The sequence below is a fragment of the Hypanus sabinus genome, chromosome 11, assembly GCF_030144855.1.
Source record: "Hypanus sabinus isolate sHypSab1 chromosome 11, sHypSab1.hap1, whole genome shotgun sequence".
In the NCBI taxonomy this organism is placed as follows: Eukaryota; Metazoa; Chordata; class Chondrichthyes; order Myliobatiformes; family Dasyatidae; genus Hypanus; species Hypanus sabinus.
The window spans coordinates 72,397,617-72,412,698 of NC_082716.1; the positions used below are offsets into that span (position 1 = coordinate 72,397,617).

General features: G+C 43.0%; 1 protein-coding gene across 1 annotated transcript in view; it reads right to left on the bottom strand.

Moving 5' to 3' along the window:
• crb1 (crumbs cell polarity complex component 1) overlaps positions 1-13,716 on the bottom strand; it is a 144,063-nt gene extending 130,347 nt beyond the window's left edge. The window contains exon 1 of the mRNA XM_059983528.1: positions 13,542-13,716. Within this exon, the coding sequence (XP_059839511.1) occupies positions 13,542-13,716 (175 nt within the window). The remainder of the gene's footprint in view (positions 1-13,541) is intronic.
• Positions 13,717-15,082: the final 1,366 nt, after the last annotated feature.

A 15,082-nucleotide genomic window follows, 5' to 3' on the forward strand; every position in this document is an offset into this window, starting at 1 on the left:
AAGCAATAAAAAAAAGTAAACAACTAACACACAGAACATGAAATGCCGAGTCCCTGAATGTGAGTTCACAGCCACAGAGCCAGTGAGGTGAGTGAAACCAGTCCGGGGCCACGATGGCTGCAGGCCATATTCACGGAGCCAGCTCAGAGCTGAGGGGATTGCTCTTGGTTATGTGCCACAGCTGCACAGCAACTTCCTCCACTCCAAGCAGAGAAGACCTGGCTTCTCCGGGCTCTCCTCATAACTCAGCTGATCCATCCAGGCAACACTTGGCACTCTTCTGCACTCTCTCTAGTGACATCAGACCCTTTGTAGTCCTGGTAACCAGAACTACATGCAGTACTCCAGCTGTTTCCAAACCTCCTTAGTTACATATGTAATGCCCCAACTAATACCCCAACGGTTGGGGCATTAGGCCTGTAAGTTTGACGTCAGTGGTGGGTAAATTAATGGAAAGTATTCTTAGAGATGGTATATATAATTATCTGGATAGACAGGGTCTGATTAGGTACAGTCAACATAGATTTGTGCGTGGAAGGTCATGTTTGACAAATCTTATTGAATTTTTTGAAGACGTTACTAGGAAAGTTGACAAGAGTAAAGCAGTGGATGTTGTCTATATGGACTTCAGCAAGGCCTTTGACAAGGTTCCACATGGAAGGTTAGTTAGGAAGGTTCAATCGTTAGGTATTAATATTGAAGTAGTAAAATGGATTCAACAGTGGCTGGATGGGAGATGCCAGAGAGTAGTGGTGGATAACTGTTTGTCAGGTTGGAGGCCGTGACTAGTAGTGTGCCTCAGGGATTTGTACTGGGTCCAATGTTGTTTGTCATATACATTAATGATCTGGATGATGGGGTGGTAAATTTGATTAGTAAGTATGCAGATGATACTAAGATAGGTGGCGTTGTGGATAATGAAGTAAGTTTTCAAAGCTTGCAGAAAGATTTAAGCCAGTTAGAAGAGTGGGCTGAAAGATGGCAGATGGAGTTTAATGCTGATAAGTGTGAGGTGCTAAATTCTGGTAGGACTAATCAAAATAGGACAGACATGGTAAATGGTAGGGCATTGAAGAACGCTGTAGAACAGAGTGATCTAGGAATAATGGTGCATAGTTCCCTGAAGGTGGAATCTCATGTGGATAGGGTGGTGAAGAAAGCTTTTGGTATGCTGGCCTTTATAAATCAGAGCATTGAGTATAGGAGTTGGGATGCAATGTTAAAATTGTACAAGGCGTTGGTGAGGCCAAATTTGGAGTGTTGTGTACATTTCTGGTCACCGAATTATAGGAAGGATGTCAACAAAATAGAGAAAGTACAAAGGAGATTTACTAGAATGTTACCTGGGCTTCAGCACCTAAGTTACAGAGAAAGGTTAAACAAGTTACGTCTTTATTCTTTGGAGTATAGAAGGTTGAGGGGGGACTTGATAGAGGTATTAAAGATTATGAGGGGGATAGATAGAGTCGACGTGGATAGGCTTTTTCCATTGAGACTAGGGGAGATTGAAACAAGAAGGCATGAGTTGAGAGTCAGGGGGCAAAAGTTTAGGGGTAACACGAGGGGGAATTTCTTTACTCAGAGTGGTAGCTGTGTGGAACGAGCTTCCAGTAGAAGTGGTAGAGGCAGCTTCGATATTGTCATTTAAAATAAAATTGTATAGATATATGGACAGGAAAGGAATGGAGGGTTATGGGCTGAGTGCAGGTTGGTGGGACTAGATGAGTGTAAGCATTCAGCACGGACTAGAAGGGCTGAGATGGCCCGTTTCCGTGCTGTAATTGTTATATGGTTATATGTTATATGGTAATGAATGTCAGTATCCTCACTGCCTTTCAAACCACATTATCTACCTACATTGCCACCTATGGACCTATTTGTGAATTGTCCCCAATACCCTACAATTCATGATGTCTACCTAACCTCATCAAATGCTCCCAAAATACAATAATTTGCATTTGTCTGCATTAAGTTCCATCTATCATTTTGAGCTCATTTCATTATCTTTCAACAGTCTAAAACTAACGTCCACACTGTGAACAACTCTGCCATTCATGAACTTACTGATCTTGTCTCCCATAGCTAAGCCAGCAAAATTCCCAGCACCAATCAACGTGAGATGCTTAAAACTCATACTGCAAGCACCTTTATAATGCAATTTTTCAACAACGCTGCTCATTTAATCTTGATTCAATCACGTTTGATCTTAACCAAAATGATGTCACAGTTGAATCCTGAAACACAAACCCTACACGCCGCACACCAAATTTTGGCTTTTACTTTAAAGAATGCTGCGAATATAATGACATTCATATTACTACTTTTGCCATGGAGCCACTGTTGTAATGTTGGAAATGCAACAAGCATTGTGTGTCTAGAAAGCTCTCGCAGATATAAATATGATTCAAATTTTGTTTTACTGCTGTTTGGTGACAGACAAATATTGGCCAATTAATTAGTGTCCCCTGGTAAAATGCTTTGGGACATGTTATACTTGCACCTGAGAAGGCAGACTAAAACTCAAGCTTAACCTTTTAGCTGGAAGTTGCTACGCAATGATATGGCACTGGATAGTAGTCTGTCCAAATTTTGTGCTCAAATGCCTGGAGCAGATCTCTAGGTTCAATTTTCCAATAGACACCTCCAGTGGATGGGAGGCTGCTAAGACTGAGCCCCACCTAATACTATGCACAAGAATATGTTAAATGATCCTGCAATTAAATTGTAAATAAACAACTAGAGTGTCTGCGAGGACAGGTGATCCCCAGCATAAACTAACTTCCTAATGTTAAAATGAGTATCATTCACCCATAACTGTTAAACAACTTGAATGCTAGTTATACTTATTGTGACACCCATAACACTTCAGACTCCAACTGTTTAATAGAGCTGTAAATGTTATTCATTGTGGTGAACTAAGTGTGCCTGTCTGGACATGCCCCCTGCTGACTGCTCCTGTGGCTCCTCCCACAGACCCTGGTATAAAGGCGATCAGAGCCTGGGGCCGGCCTCTCAGTCTCCAGGATGTAGTATGGTGGTCACTCGCTGCTGTTCCTTCATCCAGTCAATAAAAGCCGATATCTCGCCTTTACGTCTCAGAGTGAGTTATTGATGGTGCATCATACATAAATGGTTGTTAAAAGTTAAACTAATTGAAGAAATCATCAAAAGCTTTAAATTATTTTCTTTGTTGGTCTGAATATGAAGGGCATGTAGTTCTCCCTGAGAAGACCAGCTATGATCCTTGGTTATTTATTTGTTTAGAGCTACAGCACAGTACAGGCCCTTTCAGCCCAATGATCTGCACCACCCAGCCACCTAACCTTAGCTTAATTAGAGGACTATTGACAATGACCAATAACCTACTAACTGGGGTGTCTTTGAAATGTGGGAGGAAACCAGAGCACCTGGAGGAATCCCAGGCATTCACGGGAAGGACGTATAAACTCCTTGCAGATGGTTCTGGAATTGAACTTTGAACTCCAGTGCCCTGAGCTGCAATAGTGTTGCGCTAACCACTACGCTACCATGGCACTTACAAATGACATTCCATAAAAGACTCATTGTCAATTAAGAGAAACACTTAATTAGTTCTTACATCAGATATGTTCCAAGCTTTTGTTCTATAAATCCTGGTGTGTTAGGAAAATAGCTTTGCTGAGCCCAACTCTGAGACTAGTTAAAACAGCACAAGCTCAGCCACACGGTCGAAGAGAAGGAAACTGGAATCCTACTGCTTTTCTTGGCAGACAGTACTGATCTTTCTTCCATTTGTTCCAAATCTTAGAACAAGCAAAGATGGGACCTTGTCACCTCTGCACCTCAAATATATCAACAAGCGCTTCAGGCAATCAGTTACCAGGGACATTTAACATGAAGGGAGTGGGTCAGGTGAGGATCATAGTGACAACATTGTTCCAAGGAAGTCATAGTCATAGAGCACTACAGCTGAGAAACAGACCTGTTGGCTCATCTAGTCCGCGCCAAAGTGTTTTCCTGCCTGATCCCAACTAGGCTATTGCTCTCCCCTCCTTGTGCTTATCCAAGTTTCTCTGAAGTGTTGAAATCGAACCTACATCCACCACTTCTGCTAGCAGCTTGTTCTACCCTTCTCCACTCTGTGAGTGAAGTTGTTCCCTGTTAGGTTCCCCATCATAAACTGTATTAGAATTCTAAGTTCCATTTTTAAACAGGATCTTTGGTTATTGTTCTCTGAAAACATTCTTTTTGAAGATCATCTCCAAATTAAACAGTATTAATCTGAATCAGGTTTATTATCACTGTCTTATGTTTTAAGCAGAAGGTAGAGTGTATGCGCCTCTAACCTGATCAGATATTCAAGGGGTAGCATGTAAAATATGGAACTTATAAAACAATGATTGAATACATGTCAGATGGGATGACAACTGAACTCTTTCTGAACTCGTAGTATATGGCATCTGTAGAGTAATGATTGAATGTCTGTTAGTGGGATGATAGCTAGATTCTTCCTGAACTCAGATTTATCACTTATATGGAATTGTTAATGACTAAGGGATGTTATGTGTCATTGACATCGTGAAATTAATGAACAAGGTGTAATCATTAAAATGTTTACTTGCTGTATTAGGGTGTTAGCAGGCAAGATGCGTTGTCTGAATGAAAACCAGAAAACCAAACATGAGGAAAGGATTTGTTTATCTCTTGATGATCCTGAACTTGTGAAACTTGCATTCTGTATATGGAGGAACATTGGAATTTCACCTGGACTGGAATCACAATTGGTGCCTGGGACCAAAAGATGGTCTCACGAGTTGGAATTGGAGTTCCCTTGTGTTACGTACCTCGTAACTGGGTGTCTTACCAGCAAAGATAGAAGAGTCTGTTGGAGTCTGGTGATACTATTTTCAACATTATTTATTAGTAAAAGTATACAAAAATAGTATCAGTGCAAATATACAGATAATATATGTCAGCAATACTAAACCTAAAAGTGTGGGTATAATAATAATCAATAAGAAACAAGCTCAATCGTTGTCTAGGGGATAATGATTTGTCAGATGGAAATATAAAGTTCAGTTCAGTTCATGCAGGCTGCGGTAGTTGTTGGTCAATGTGTTGCAATTGTTGGAGAGGGAGGGAGGGGGAGAGAGAGAGGGAGGGAGGGGGAGAGAGAGGGAGGGAGGGAGGGGGAGAGAGAGAGAGAGGGAGGGAGGGGGAGAGAGAGAGAGAGGGAGGGAGGGGGAGAGAGAGAGAGAGGGAGGGAGGGGGAGAGAGAGAGAGAGAGGGAGGGAGGGGGAGAGAGAGAGAGGGAGGGAGGGGGAGAGAGAGAGCGAGAGAGCAAGCAGTAACAGGTATTGTCTTGCCAAACTTCCTTTATGATTTTGATCCATCGATGCATCGTTGTTGTGGCCATTCAGGTATGACCCCACCGTCCTTTAGCTAGACCATTCTTCTGTGGTGGACTCATCACCCAGGCAAGGGTGGACACACTCACAAGCCCCCATCGGCCTTGCTATAAAACACTGAGTTAAAATTTACCGACCCTTCATTCGGTCTCCCACCCTGTCTCGTGGGTTTCTGATGCTCACTAGCATTTCTCCTGGTGCGTCTGAGGGGTGTTACCCCAGACCTCACTTTTATCCCCACTCAAGGGGTCTCAGGTGTCAATCAGGTTTGAATGACGTAACCCATCAAACCAGCCAGAGTGGGCTGTCCCCTGAGGGATTTCAATGAATAGAACATTACCATGTAAACAATCCTTCTCCAAAAGACAACAGCAGTAAATCAATGGCTTTTGTCAGTAGGAGACATTCCACCTTGTCTCGTCTTAGCTGTCTCTCTCTCATTAACTTTCATGAGCTGTTATCAATAACAACTGCCTTGGCAGCTGTCTCTCTCTTACTTCCTTGGTAGCAGCATCGAACTAGTAGCGATTTGTGATTCTCCATGCCCCCCGCATGGGCCACTCTGCACCCTTCTGCCCATCAGAGTTGTTCATCATTCGTAACACTTGAAAACAACAAAGTGATGACCAGGAAGCATGGGAACAGAAATCTTCATGACCTGCTCTGTACAGTAGTATTTGATGTGATTTATTTGTTCTATCTATTTTATGATAATAAACTATGCTAAGTTACTTTGTTGCATTTGTACACTTATTACCACATCCTGCTTACTTGAATAACTGTATTTGATTGATCCAGCCTGTTCAAAAAGACAAATGAATTATTTATTTATTATGTCCTTTCTGCCGGAATGTGTCTAATTTGCTCTAAGATAATATGATGAATTAGCCATCACTACTATTTGCAATAGTACAAATATAGGAAATAAGGGGTTGCCACCCACCTGAAACATCACAGAAGTCAGATTCTTTTTACACAATGACGTGGGATGATTGACATTGGAAACAATGCTTCTAAAAGAATATCATTAAAACATCACTTTTACAACATAACTCAGCAGACACTGTGAAATGGTTTTATTTGCACTGTTACATACCCTGTGGGTATCTTGTGATTGTCACATGACCAGGATGTAATTGAGGCTCTGCTGGGCATGATGTACTGGTCTTGTGATGGTGGAGTGATGTAATTTTCCCGCCAGTGAGAGATCATGTGATGGCCTGTTTCAACAGGGTATAAAAGGAGAACCCCTCCCTGTGATGCAGGTCAATTCGTGATTTAATTCGTCAGTGACTCCATTCTGCTGCGTATTTGATTTTATGACGCAGTTTTGTTTTAAAAGTGGAGTTTTAATTTTTACTGTAAGAATTCTTGTGCTGGCGGTTCAGAAAATCACTGCCGGTTAAAGTCCAGTCAGAGTGAAGAATTATCAAAGTTCGGGAAGCTGAAGGATCGAGAAAAGTTGGTGTTGTCGGCGGTGAAACAGGTTTGACCTTATTTGATCCTCTTTTGGAAGGAATTGGTAACCTGCAATCCAAGATAGCTCCTGCTAAATGAGCAGAAAGAGCTGGATGCAGGGTTTTGCCAAGGAAAGGTCAGTGCCTCTAAGCCGTTTTATTTCCTTCATTGTAATTCCTTCAGGCAAGGCATACTTCGGTTGGGATCAGCAGTAAGAGAATTTATTACTTCAAGGAAAGTCTCTCCTAACTGACCGTAAATCATTTTGGACTTTTTGCAATACTACTTTAAAGAACTGAGTTCACATTTCTCACTTTAAGAACTGTTCGAGCTGCCGTATAGCAGCTGACTTCCCGTTAAGTTAGTCGTTTGTTTACTTTCGGTTTTTTTTTAAAGCAGTGTTTAATAAATGTTTTATTTGTTATAAAAAAACCCTGTCTCAATTATATATTCATTGTTGCTGGATCATAACAGCACTAACATACTAAACAGGTAGTCCATTACCTTCGTTTCTTTCTCCACAGATGCTGTCCATCTTCAGATTAAAACTTCTTGACATTCAGAAATATTGAAAGTCATCAGCATCTTTGACAAAGGACAAACCAGGAGGCACCACTTGTCATGGATTTTTTAAGGATGACCTTTAGCCTCAAGTTATTGTCTGTGTTTACCCATGTCAACTTAATAAATTTACTCAGGCCCTGCATGCTTGCTGCTCTACTCCAAGATAATCTGGACAAGTGGAGTCAATTTAGGCACTCAGAATGATGATGGTTAAAATTGCTCTGTTGATCCTGTAACATTCTGCATACCCACGTTTGGGGGGGCTTGTGCCAAAATTGGGAGAGCTGTCTCACAGACTTGTCAAACAACAATCCGACACGGGTTGTATTTAGCAGTCAACGTCCTAGACACGACCAGCACTACCTTGAATGTAGTACAGACCCAACAAACACAGCAGTATACGGTTGAGAGAAAATTGCCTAGGATTACTCAACCCTGCTCCAGTACAGCTATAACACTGCCATCTATACGACATTGTGGAAAACGGCCCAGATATGGCCTGTCCACAAGAAGCAGGACAAATCCAGCCCAGGCAATTTGTCCCCATTAGTCTATTCACGATCATCGGCAAAGTAATCCAAGGGCTGATTACCACCAAATGACACTTGTTTAGCAAAAACCTGCTCACGGAAGCTCATTTTGTGTTCTGGCAAAAGTCATTCAGCTCCTTACATGAACAAAAGCACTAAACTTCAGAGGTGAAGTGTCAGTAACATCAAGGCATAGCTTGATTGAGTATGACATCCCAGAGCGTTTGTTAAACTGGAGTCCCTGGCATCAGGAAGAAGTATGTTATTTGGAATCATACCTAGTACAGGGAGATGGATGTCAATCATCTCAGTCACAGGACATCTCTGAGGGTGTTCCTCAAGGTAGTGGTTTAGGCCCCATCATTCTCAGCTGCTTCAATGACCTTCTGTCAATTGTAAAATCTGAATCAAAAGTAGGGATGCTTAATGACATGCACAGTTGACAATTATTTGTAATGAAGCAGTCCACAATCAAATGCAGCAGTAGCAATCACTCGAGTTGAGTATGATGTCCTTCAAAGGCCTGATGCTCCACCTGGGTCCACAGACCCCTCAGTTAATGTAAGGCTCCATGGCATTAAAAAAAAATTTTGGGAACCACTGCCCTAAGTGGTTATTCCCTTAATATAGAAAGCCTTTTGTTTAGCTTGGGGAAGCTGATGCACAGGCAGTCACCACACAAGTAAGGGTCAGGGTCCTGTGGCATGACAATGCAAGATGAATGGGGATGCTTCACTACTGCAGCCTTCCTCGGCCTTCACCGCCAAGGTGATGTGTCATCACCTTCCACAAGCTCCACCGGTGAGCTCATGTCATTCTTTGTCTGAAACCTTGCATTGACCCCCGCTACAGATGTCCATGCTCTTGGCATCTGAAGAACTCACCAACCTCTCCATCACATCAAGATGATGATCCTCAGAGAAGTAGGTGGTAAGTAACCTCTGCGTCACACAAATGCCACGCAATGTCAATATCCAACAAGAAAAAAAATCCAGCTATCATCCCTGATATTAAGTGGCATTACCACCACAAAATTCCCACTATCAACATGAGTCACCATTGATTGGAAACTGAACTGGAGTATTGTATACCAAATGTGGCTACCAGAGCAGATCAGAGGCTAGGAACTTTGTAACAAGTAAATCGTCAACTCAAAGCCTATCTGCCATCAACAGGGCTCAAATCAGGAAAGTCTGAAATGCTCTCCACTTGCCTGGTTGAGTGCAACTTCAACAACCATGTCACCGTGTAGGACATATCAGCCCAGTTGATAGGAAACCAATCCACATCCATTCACTCATTCTATCACTGACACCAGGAGCAGCAGTGTATCACTTATAGCAGGGCTGGCAAACCATGTGCTCAAATTGGCAATAATCTTCTAAAAAATCCCTCACTTAATTTTGAACAGGGATTATCACTGATTAACGAATTAGTAACAAAATTCATGGAATTTTCTAAAGAAAAAGGATAAGTCATGTTGTTGAATTACAGGTGCAGTGGATTTCAGTTAATTGGACCAGTGCATTTTGGCCTAATTAAGCAGCTGTCCCAATTAGCTGAAGTTTCATGGAAATAGTTAAAAAGGTACAAGAAAGACAAACCACTATTTACTTGAGCAACAAATTATGTATTGAAATAAAATATGTTATAAATTAGAACACTACCAAAACTGCATATTAGTTCTTAATGTTTATCTACAGAGGAATTAATTCAGTGTACGTTGACCTGTCCTTTTGACTGTAAACAAACAAAATCAGTTCAGATGGTGGACTGTTTTCAAACACTGTTTTCGATGATTGCATCCTCCAAATCTTGATTTTAATGGTAGCATTCATAATGATTATCAATGCTTTCAAATTTTTTGCAGTTCCTAAATTATTGATGTAGTGAAATCATTTCATTTTCCACTCCCAGACGTTTCTATCATCTCCAAGCCTGAGTGCTTGAAACTGCAGGGAGGAAATAGTTCTGAGTTGTCTTACTGCTTATTACTCGCAATTATCATTGACAAAAATCACTGCTTTTTTAACACGAACACACAAGTGATTCTATTTAAAAACGGTGTAGTGCCGAATATCTACATGGCTGATGCCAGTTAGAAAATGTTCAGCAACAATCTCCTGCAAAAATAAATGGGGGAAGTCCCAGCTATTTTCTTGATGTGTTTTTTGCTCTTTAAGACTTGTTCCAAATAAGCATCTGCCTCAATTAACCAATGACCTAATTAACCAGAATCCATTGTGTTCATTGCTTTACTTTTAAAATTGCTACAGAGATAAAACTGAAATCTATAAAGCCTTTTAGATTAAATGTTTAGATTAAAGATTTGTACGTCGAAACATACCTGGGTCAAATCAAATCAGCTCAGGGCAAGTCCAAAATGTTGCCATGCTTCCAGCACCAGTATGACATGCCCATAACTTACTAACCCTAATCGTGTGTGTCTGGAATGAGAGAGGAAACCGAAGCACCTGCAGGAAACCCATACAGTCACAGGGAGAGAGTACAACCATCTTTCAGACAGCAGCAGGATTTGAACCTCAACCGGTGATTGCTGGTGCTGTAAAGCAATTGTGCTAATTGTTATGCTACCATGCTGACTGTCACGTTAGAAAGGCTGCTCAAAAATTATTCATTTTTAAAAAGCTAGTTGAAAAATATTATCATTTCTAAGTAGTATTGATACTGTAATAGTTTACTTTCCAAATACCAATACGTAACACCAGGTCTGCAAAGATTTCATAACTTATCATCCAACATCAATGTTCTTGCAACTGTCTAGCTGTAGTCAAACCAGTGGGAGACATTGCCTGTGAAAGATCTCATTGCTCTCAGGTTGTTAAAAATCTTTCACTTCTTCATTTGGCACTAAGATAATGATCGCATAGAGTATCTTTTTATTATCAGTGGGGTTAAATAATCAAGCGGTGGCACTGCATGCCACATGCCAACAAAATCTTTGTTCACCCCATTGTGGGCACGTGTGCCATAGGTTCACCACCCCTGGTGTTTGGCTGCTTTGCATCGACTCACCAAGACTGCTTCGACAGCACCTTCCTAATCCACAACCTCCACCATCTAAAAGGACACGGAATGTATAGGAACATGATCACCTGCAAGTTGCTCTCCAAGCCATACACCTTTCTTGCTGGGCAAAATTTCATTGTTCCTTCACTATCACCAGATCAAAATCCTGACACTCTACCCCAAACTGCATTATGGGTATACCCAGACACCTCAAAGACTGCAGTCTTCACGAAGTCAGTTCACCACTGCCTTTTCAAGGGCAACAAGGGATGGCCAGTTACATCCTGACTCAGTGTAAAGCACACAGGTCATGAATAGATATAAAATAAACAGCTTATTGGACCCAGAAAAGTTTAGACACATGGGGAGTTCAAGTGGTAACGCAAGCTTTAGGTTCTTGCAAATGTAACTCTTGCTTCAGCTAGCGGCTTAATTTAGGGGGCGATAGCCTCCAGCCCGGGAAACTTAAGAAATCTTGTTTGGGTGGATGCTATGCAATGAGTCCCCTATTACAAATCAGTATCCTGAAATAACAAACAGTACACAATAAGCAATGAAATGATTAAGCTTTATAATTTTTACTTTGACTATATGGTTAATAAAGAAAATTATACAAAGAAAAAGGGCCCATTCTCATGAAACAGTATGTTGCGCAAAGTTGGAGCTCACTGTAAAGCCGTTCATCCACCATTGACCTCCACCGATCGTCACTGCCCTCGTTCCAAGTCCACTCCGTCCGGTGGTCTACCAACTCTCTGCATTCGCATTGTCTCTCCTCGGCAAAAGGCCACGAAAAGTCTTCATCCAGATTCACAAGACAAAGCAACAAGCTCCTGATTGGCTAACATGCATACCACAGTCCCGTTATCTCCAGCTATAACCCAAACCTTGCTGCTACAGAGAAACCATTACCTCAGCAGTAAACATCACAGAGAAGCCATTACATTAGCAGTGAAACCTTACAACGTGTTACACTCTCCCCCCATCAAATTTAGTCATGTCCCCACGACGTTGAGATAATTCGCCAACCCTTCCTGCAAAACACAAAGACCAATCCAGGTACAAAAGGCAGACATGTAGCTCCCCAAAACAGTAGAGATCATGCCCTGTTCCCCTAGCGATAAATAGGCCAACCTATCCGGTGGTCTCCTAATTCTCTGAGACCTCCGTACCTCCTCACCTAACCCTTCAAGCTCCGACACTAATGGGGGTACTTCGGGTCCACCTGGCAAGTCCTCCCCTGACCTATCACTCGTGCCCCCCGCAACTCGGAGCCCTCTGTCCCATCTCCAGGCCCCGCTTCCTCTCCTTCAGGGTCCTGCTGTAAGCCAGGCTGTCCACAGGTAGCCCCCCACCCCCCAACTTCACCTGAATCAGTGGGAGATGGGCTGGGAGTCTCTTCCTCAATCAATGGGGAGTTAGCGAAAGGCAGCATATACCACCCATCCAAATCATCATCCTCCAAATCACTATCCCTCTAATGGGCGGGGCCTGGACCAACCTCTCCTGCTGTGGGCCCTGCAGCTGCCTCGCGTTTTCGCAGAGTCCTCTTACTAGGTGTAGGCTCCAATTCGGGCTCTGGGTCTACCTGTACCTCTTGTCCCAGGGGCAGCAGGTGGTTCTGAAGGAGAATCTTGACAGGCCCATTCCCATCCTCTGGTTTCACCCGGAAAACTGGTAAGTTTGGCATCTGACTCTCCGCCACACAGGGTGTGGCTGCCCGGCAGTCAGCCAACTTGTGCTTTGCAGGTAGCTCCAAATTCTTTATAAGGACTCTGTCTCCTGGCAGGAGTTGGGAGAACCTCACCTTTTGATCATACCTCTGCTATTCCCTTGATTCTGCTTGGCAGCCATGACCCCAGCAAATTCATAAGCCCTTTTCAGCTCTCTCCTCATATCAGACACATACTTCAGATAAGTCTTCAGTGGTAAGTCACCGTCATCAGTCCCAAAACAAAGGGCAAAGGGCAATCTTGCCTCACGCCCAAACATTAGATAATATGGTGAGTATACAGTAGCTTTATTTCGTGTACAGTTGTAACAGTGAATCAGATGCCCAATATGTTGACTCTAGCTACTCTTCTTGCTGATCTCCGGGGTCCCGAGCATGTCTAGCAAGGTCCAATTAAACCTCTCAGACTGGGGATCACCCTGCAGATAATAGGGCATGGTCCTCGACTTCTCAACTCCAAACACGCCCAGTAACTCATGGATGAGACTGCTCTCGAAATCCCGTCTCTGATCACTATGTATCCACCTGAGAAGGCCATAATAAATAAAATACTTCTCCCATAACACTATTGCCACCATTGTCGTCCCTCTGGATCTGCTCTAGATATCATCCGGGATTCAGTGATACTGAACAGGCCTTGTCACTTACAGTCCACATATCATCCAATACATACTTATTGGACACATTATTGGAGAAGGCAACTTCGAAGTATTTCATTATCTACCACTCATATTACAATTTCCCAATAGGTGCTATATGTGATTTGCTTGATCTCTTAAGCAATTAAATAGGCTTAAACAATTTATAAAAATGTTCTAACTATAAATAGCAATCGCTTACAGGCGGAAAAGACAAAACAAGCTTCGGAAAGGTTTGCTCCAAGTTCATTGATGGTATCACATGCTTCATCCAGAAGTGCATTGACGATGTTGTCCCCCAGATGTTGGTCAGGGTCTCCCCAAACCAGAAACCCTGGATCAATAGCTCCATGCGAGCAGCACTTACAGCGCGACATCGAACTTACATCGCTGGAGATCAACTAGAGCTCAAGAAAACCAGTTATGACCTGTGCAAAGCTATCAAGGCTACAATATAGGGAGAAGATTGAGTCAAGATTCACAATGAGTAGGACACTTGACTTGTGGTGAGGGCTGCATACAATCACAGACTTCAAAGCCAAACGTTGTGGTGCCGCCAACATCACGGCCTCTCCCAGATGAGTTCAATTGCTTTTATGCTGGGTATGATATCGCTAACTATGAGCCTCCGAGGCTGTGGGACTGGACAGCATCCCAGGGTGAATTCTTAGGATGTGCGTAGCACAACTGGCAGGTGTGTTTGCAGACATTTTCAATCTCTCCCTCTCCCAGTGTAGAGTGCCCTCCTGCTTCAAATTATCTATCATTGTCTCTGTACCAAAAAAGACCAAAGTAACATGCCTGAACGACTGGCATCCTGTCGCACTCACCTCAACAATAAGCAAATGCTTTGAAAGGCTGGTCAAGGATTACATCTGCAGCTTGCTACCACCCGCACTGAACACCCTACAATTTGCCTACCGACACAACCGATTGACAGACGACACAATAGCCACTGCTCTACGTACCATCCTTACACATCTGGAGAAGAGGGATGCTTATGTGAGAATGCTGTTCTTGGACTACAGTTCAGCATTCAACACCACAGTTCCATCCAGGCTCGACAGGAAGCTCAAAGACCTCAGCTTTGACCCAGCCTTGTGCAGCTGGATCCTGCACGTCCTGTCAGATCGCCAGCAGGTTGTAGGAGTGGGCTCCCTCAGCTCCACCCCTCTGACTCTCAATACAGGAGCCCCTCAGGGATGTGTACTGAGTCCCCCCCTTTACTCCCTGCATATCCATGAATGTATTACCACCCACAGGACCAATCTGCTAATTAAATTTGCCGATGACACTACATTGATTGGCCTTACCTCAAACAATAACGAAGTGGCCTACAGGGAAGAAGTCATCTCTTTGACAAAGAAAACAACCTCTCCCTCAATGTCGCAAAAACAAAGGATCTGGTTGTGGATTACAGGAGGAATGGAGATGGGCTAACCCCTATTGACGTCAATGGATCTGGGGTTGAGAGGGTAAACAGCTTCAAGTTCCTCGGCATACACATCACCGAGGACCTCACGTGGTCTGTACATACCGGCTATGTGGTGAAAAAGGCACAACAGCACTCCTATCACCTCAAACGGTTGATTAAGTTTGGTATGGGCCCCCAAATCCTAAGAACTTTTTACAGGGGCACAATTGAGAGCATCCTAACTGACTGAATCACTGCCTGGTACCAGAACTGTACCTCCCTTAAACGCAGGATTCTGCAGAGAGTGGTGCAGACAGCCCAGTTCATCT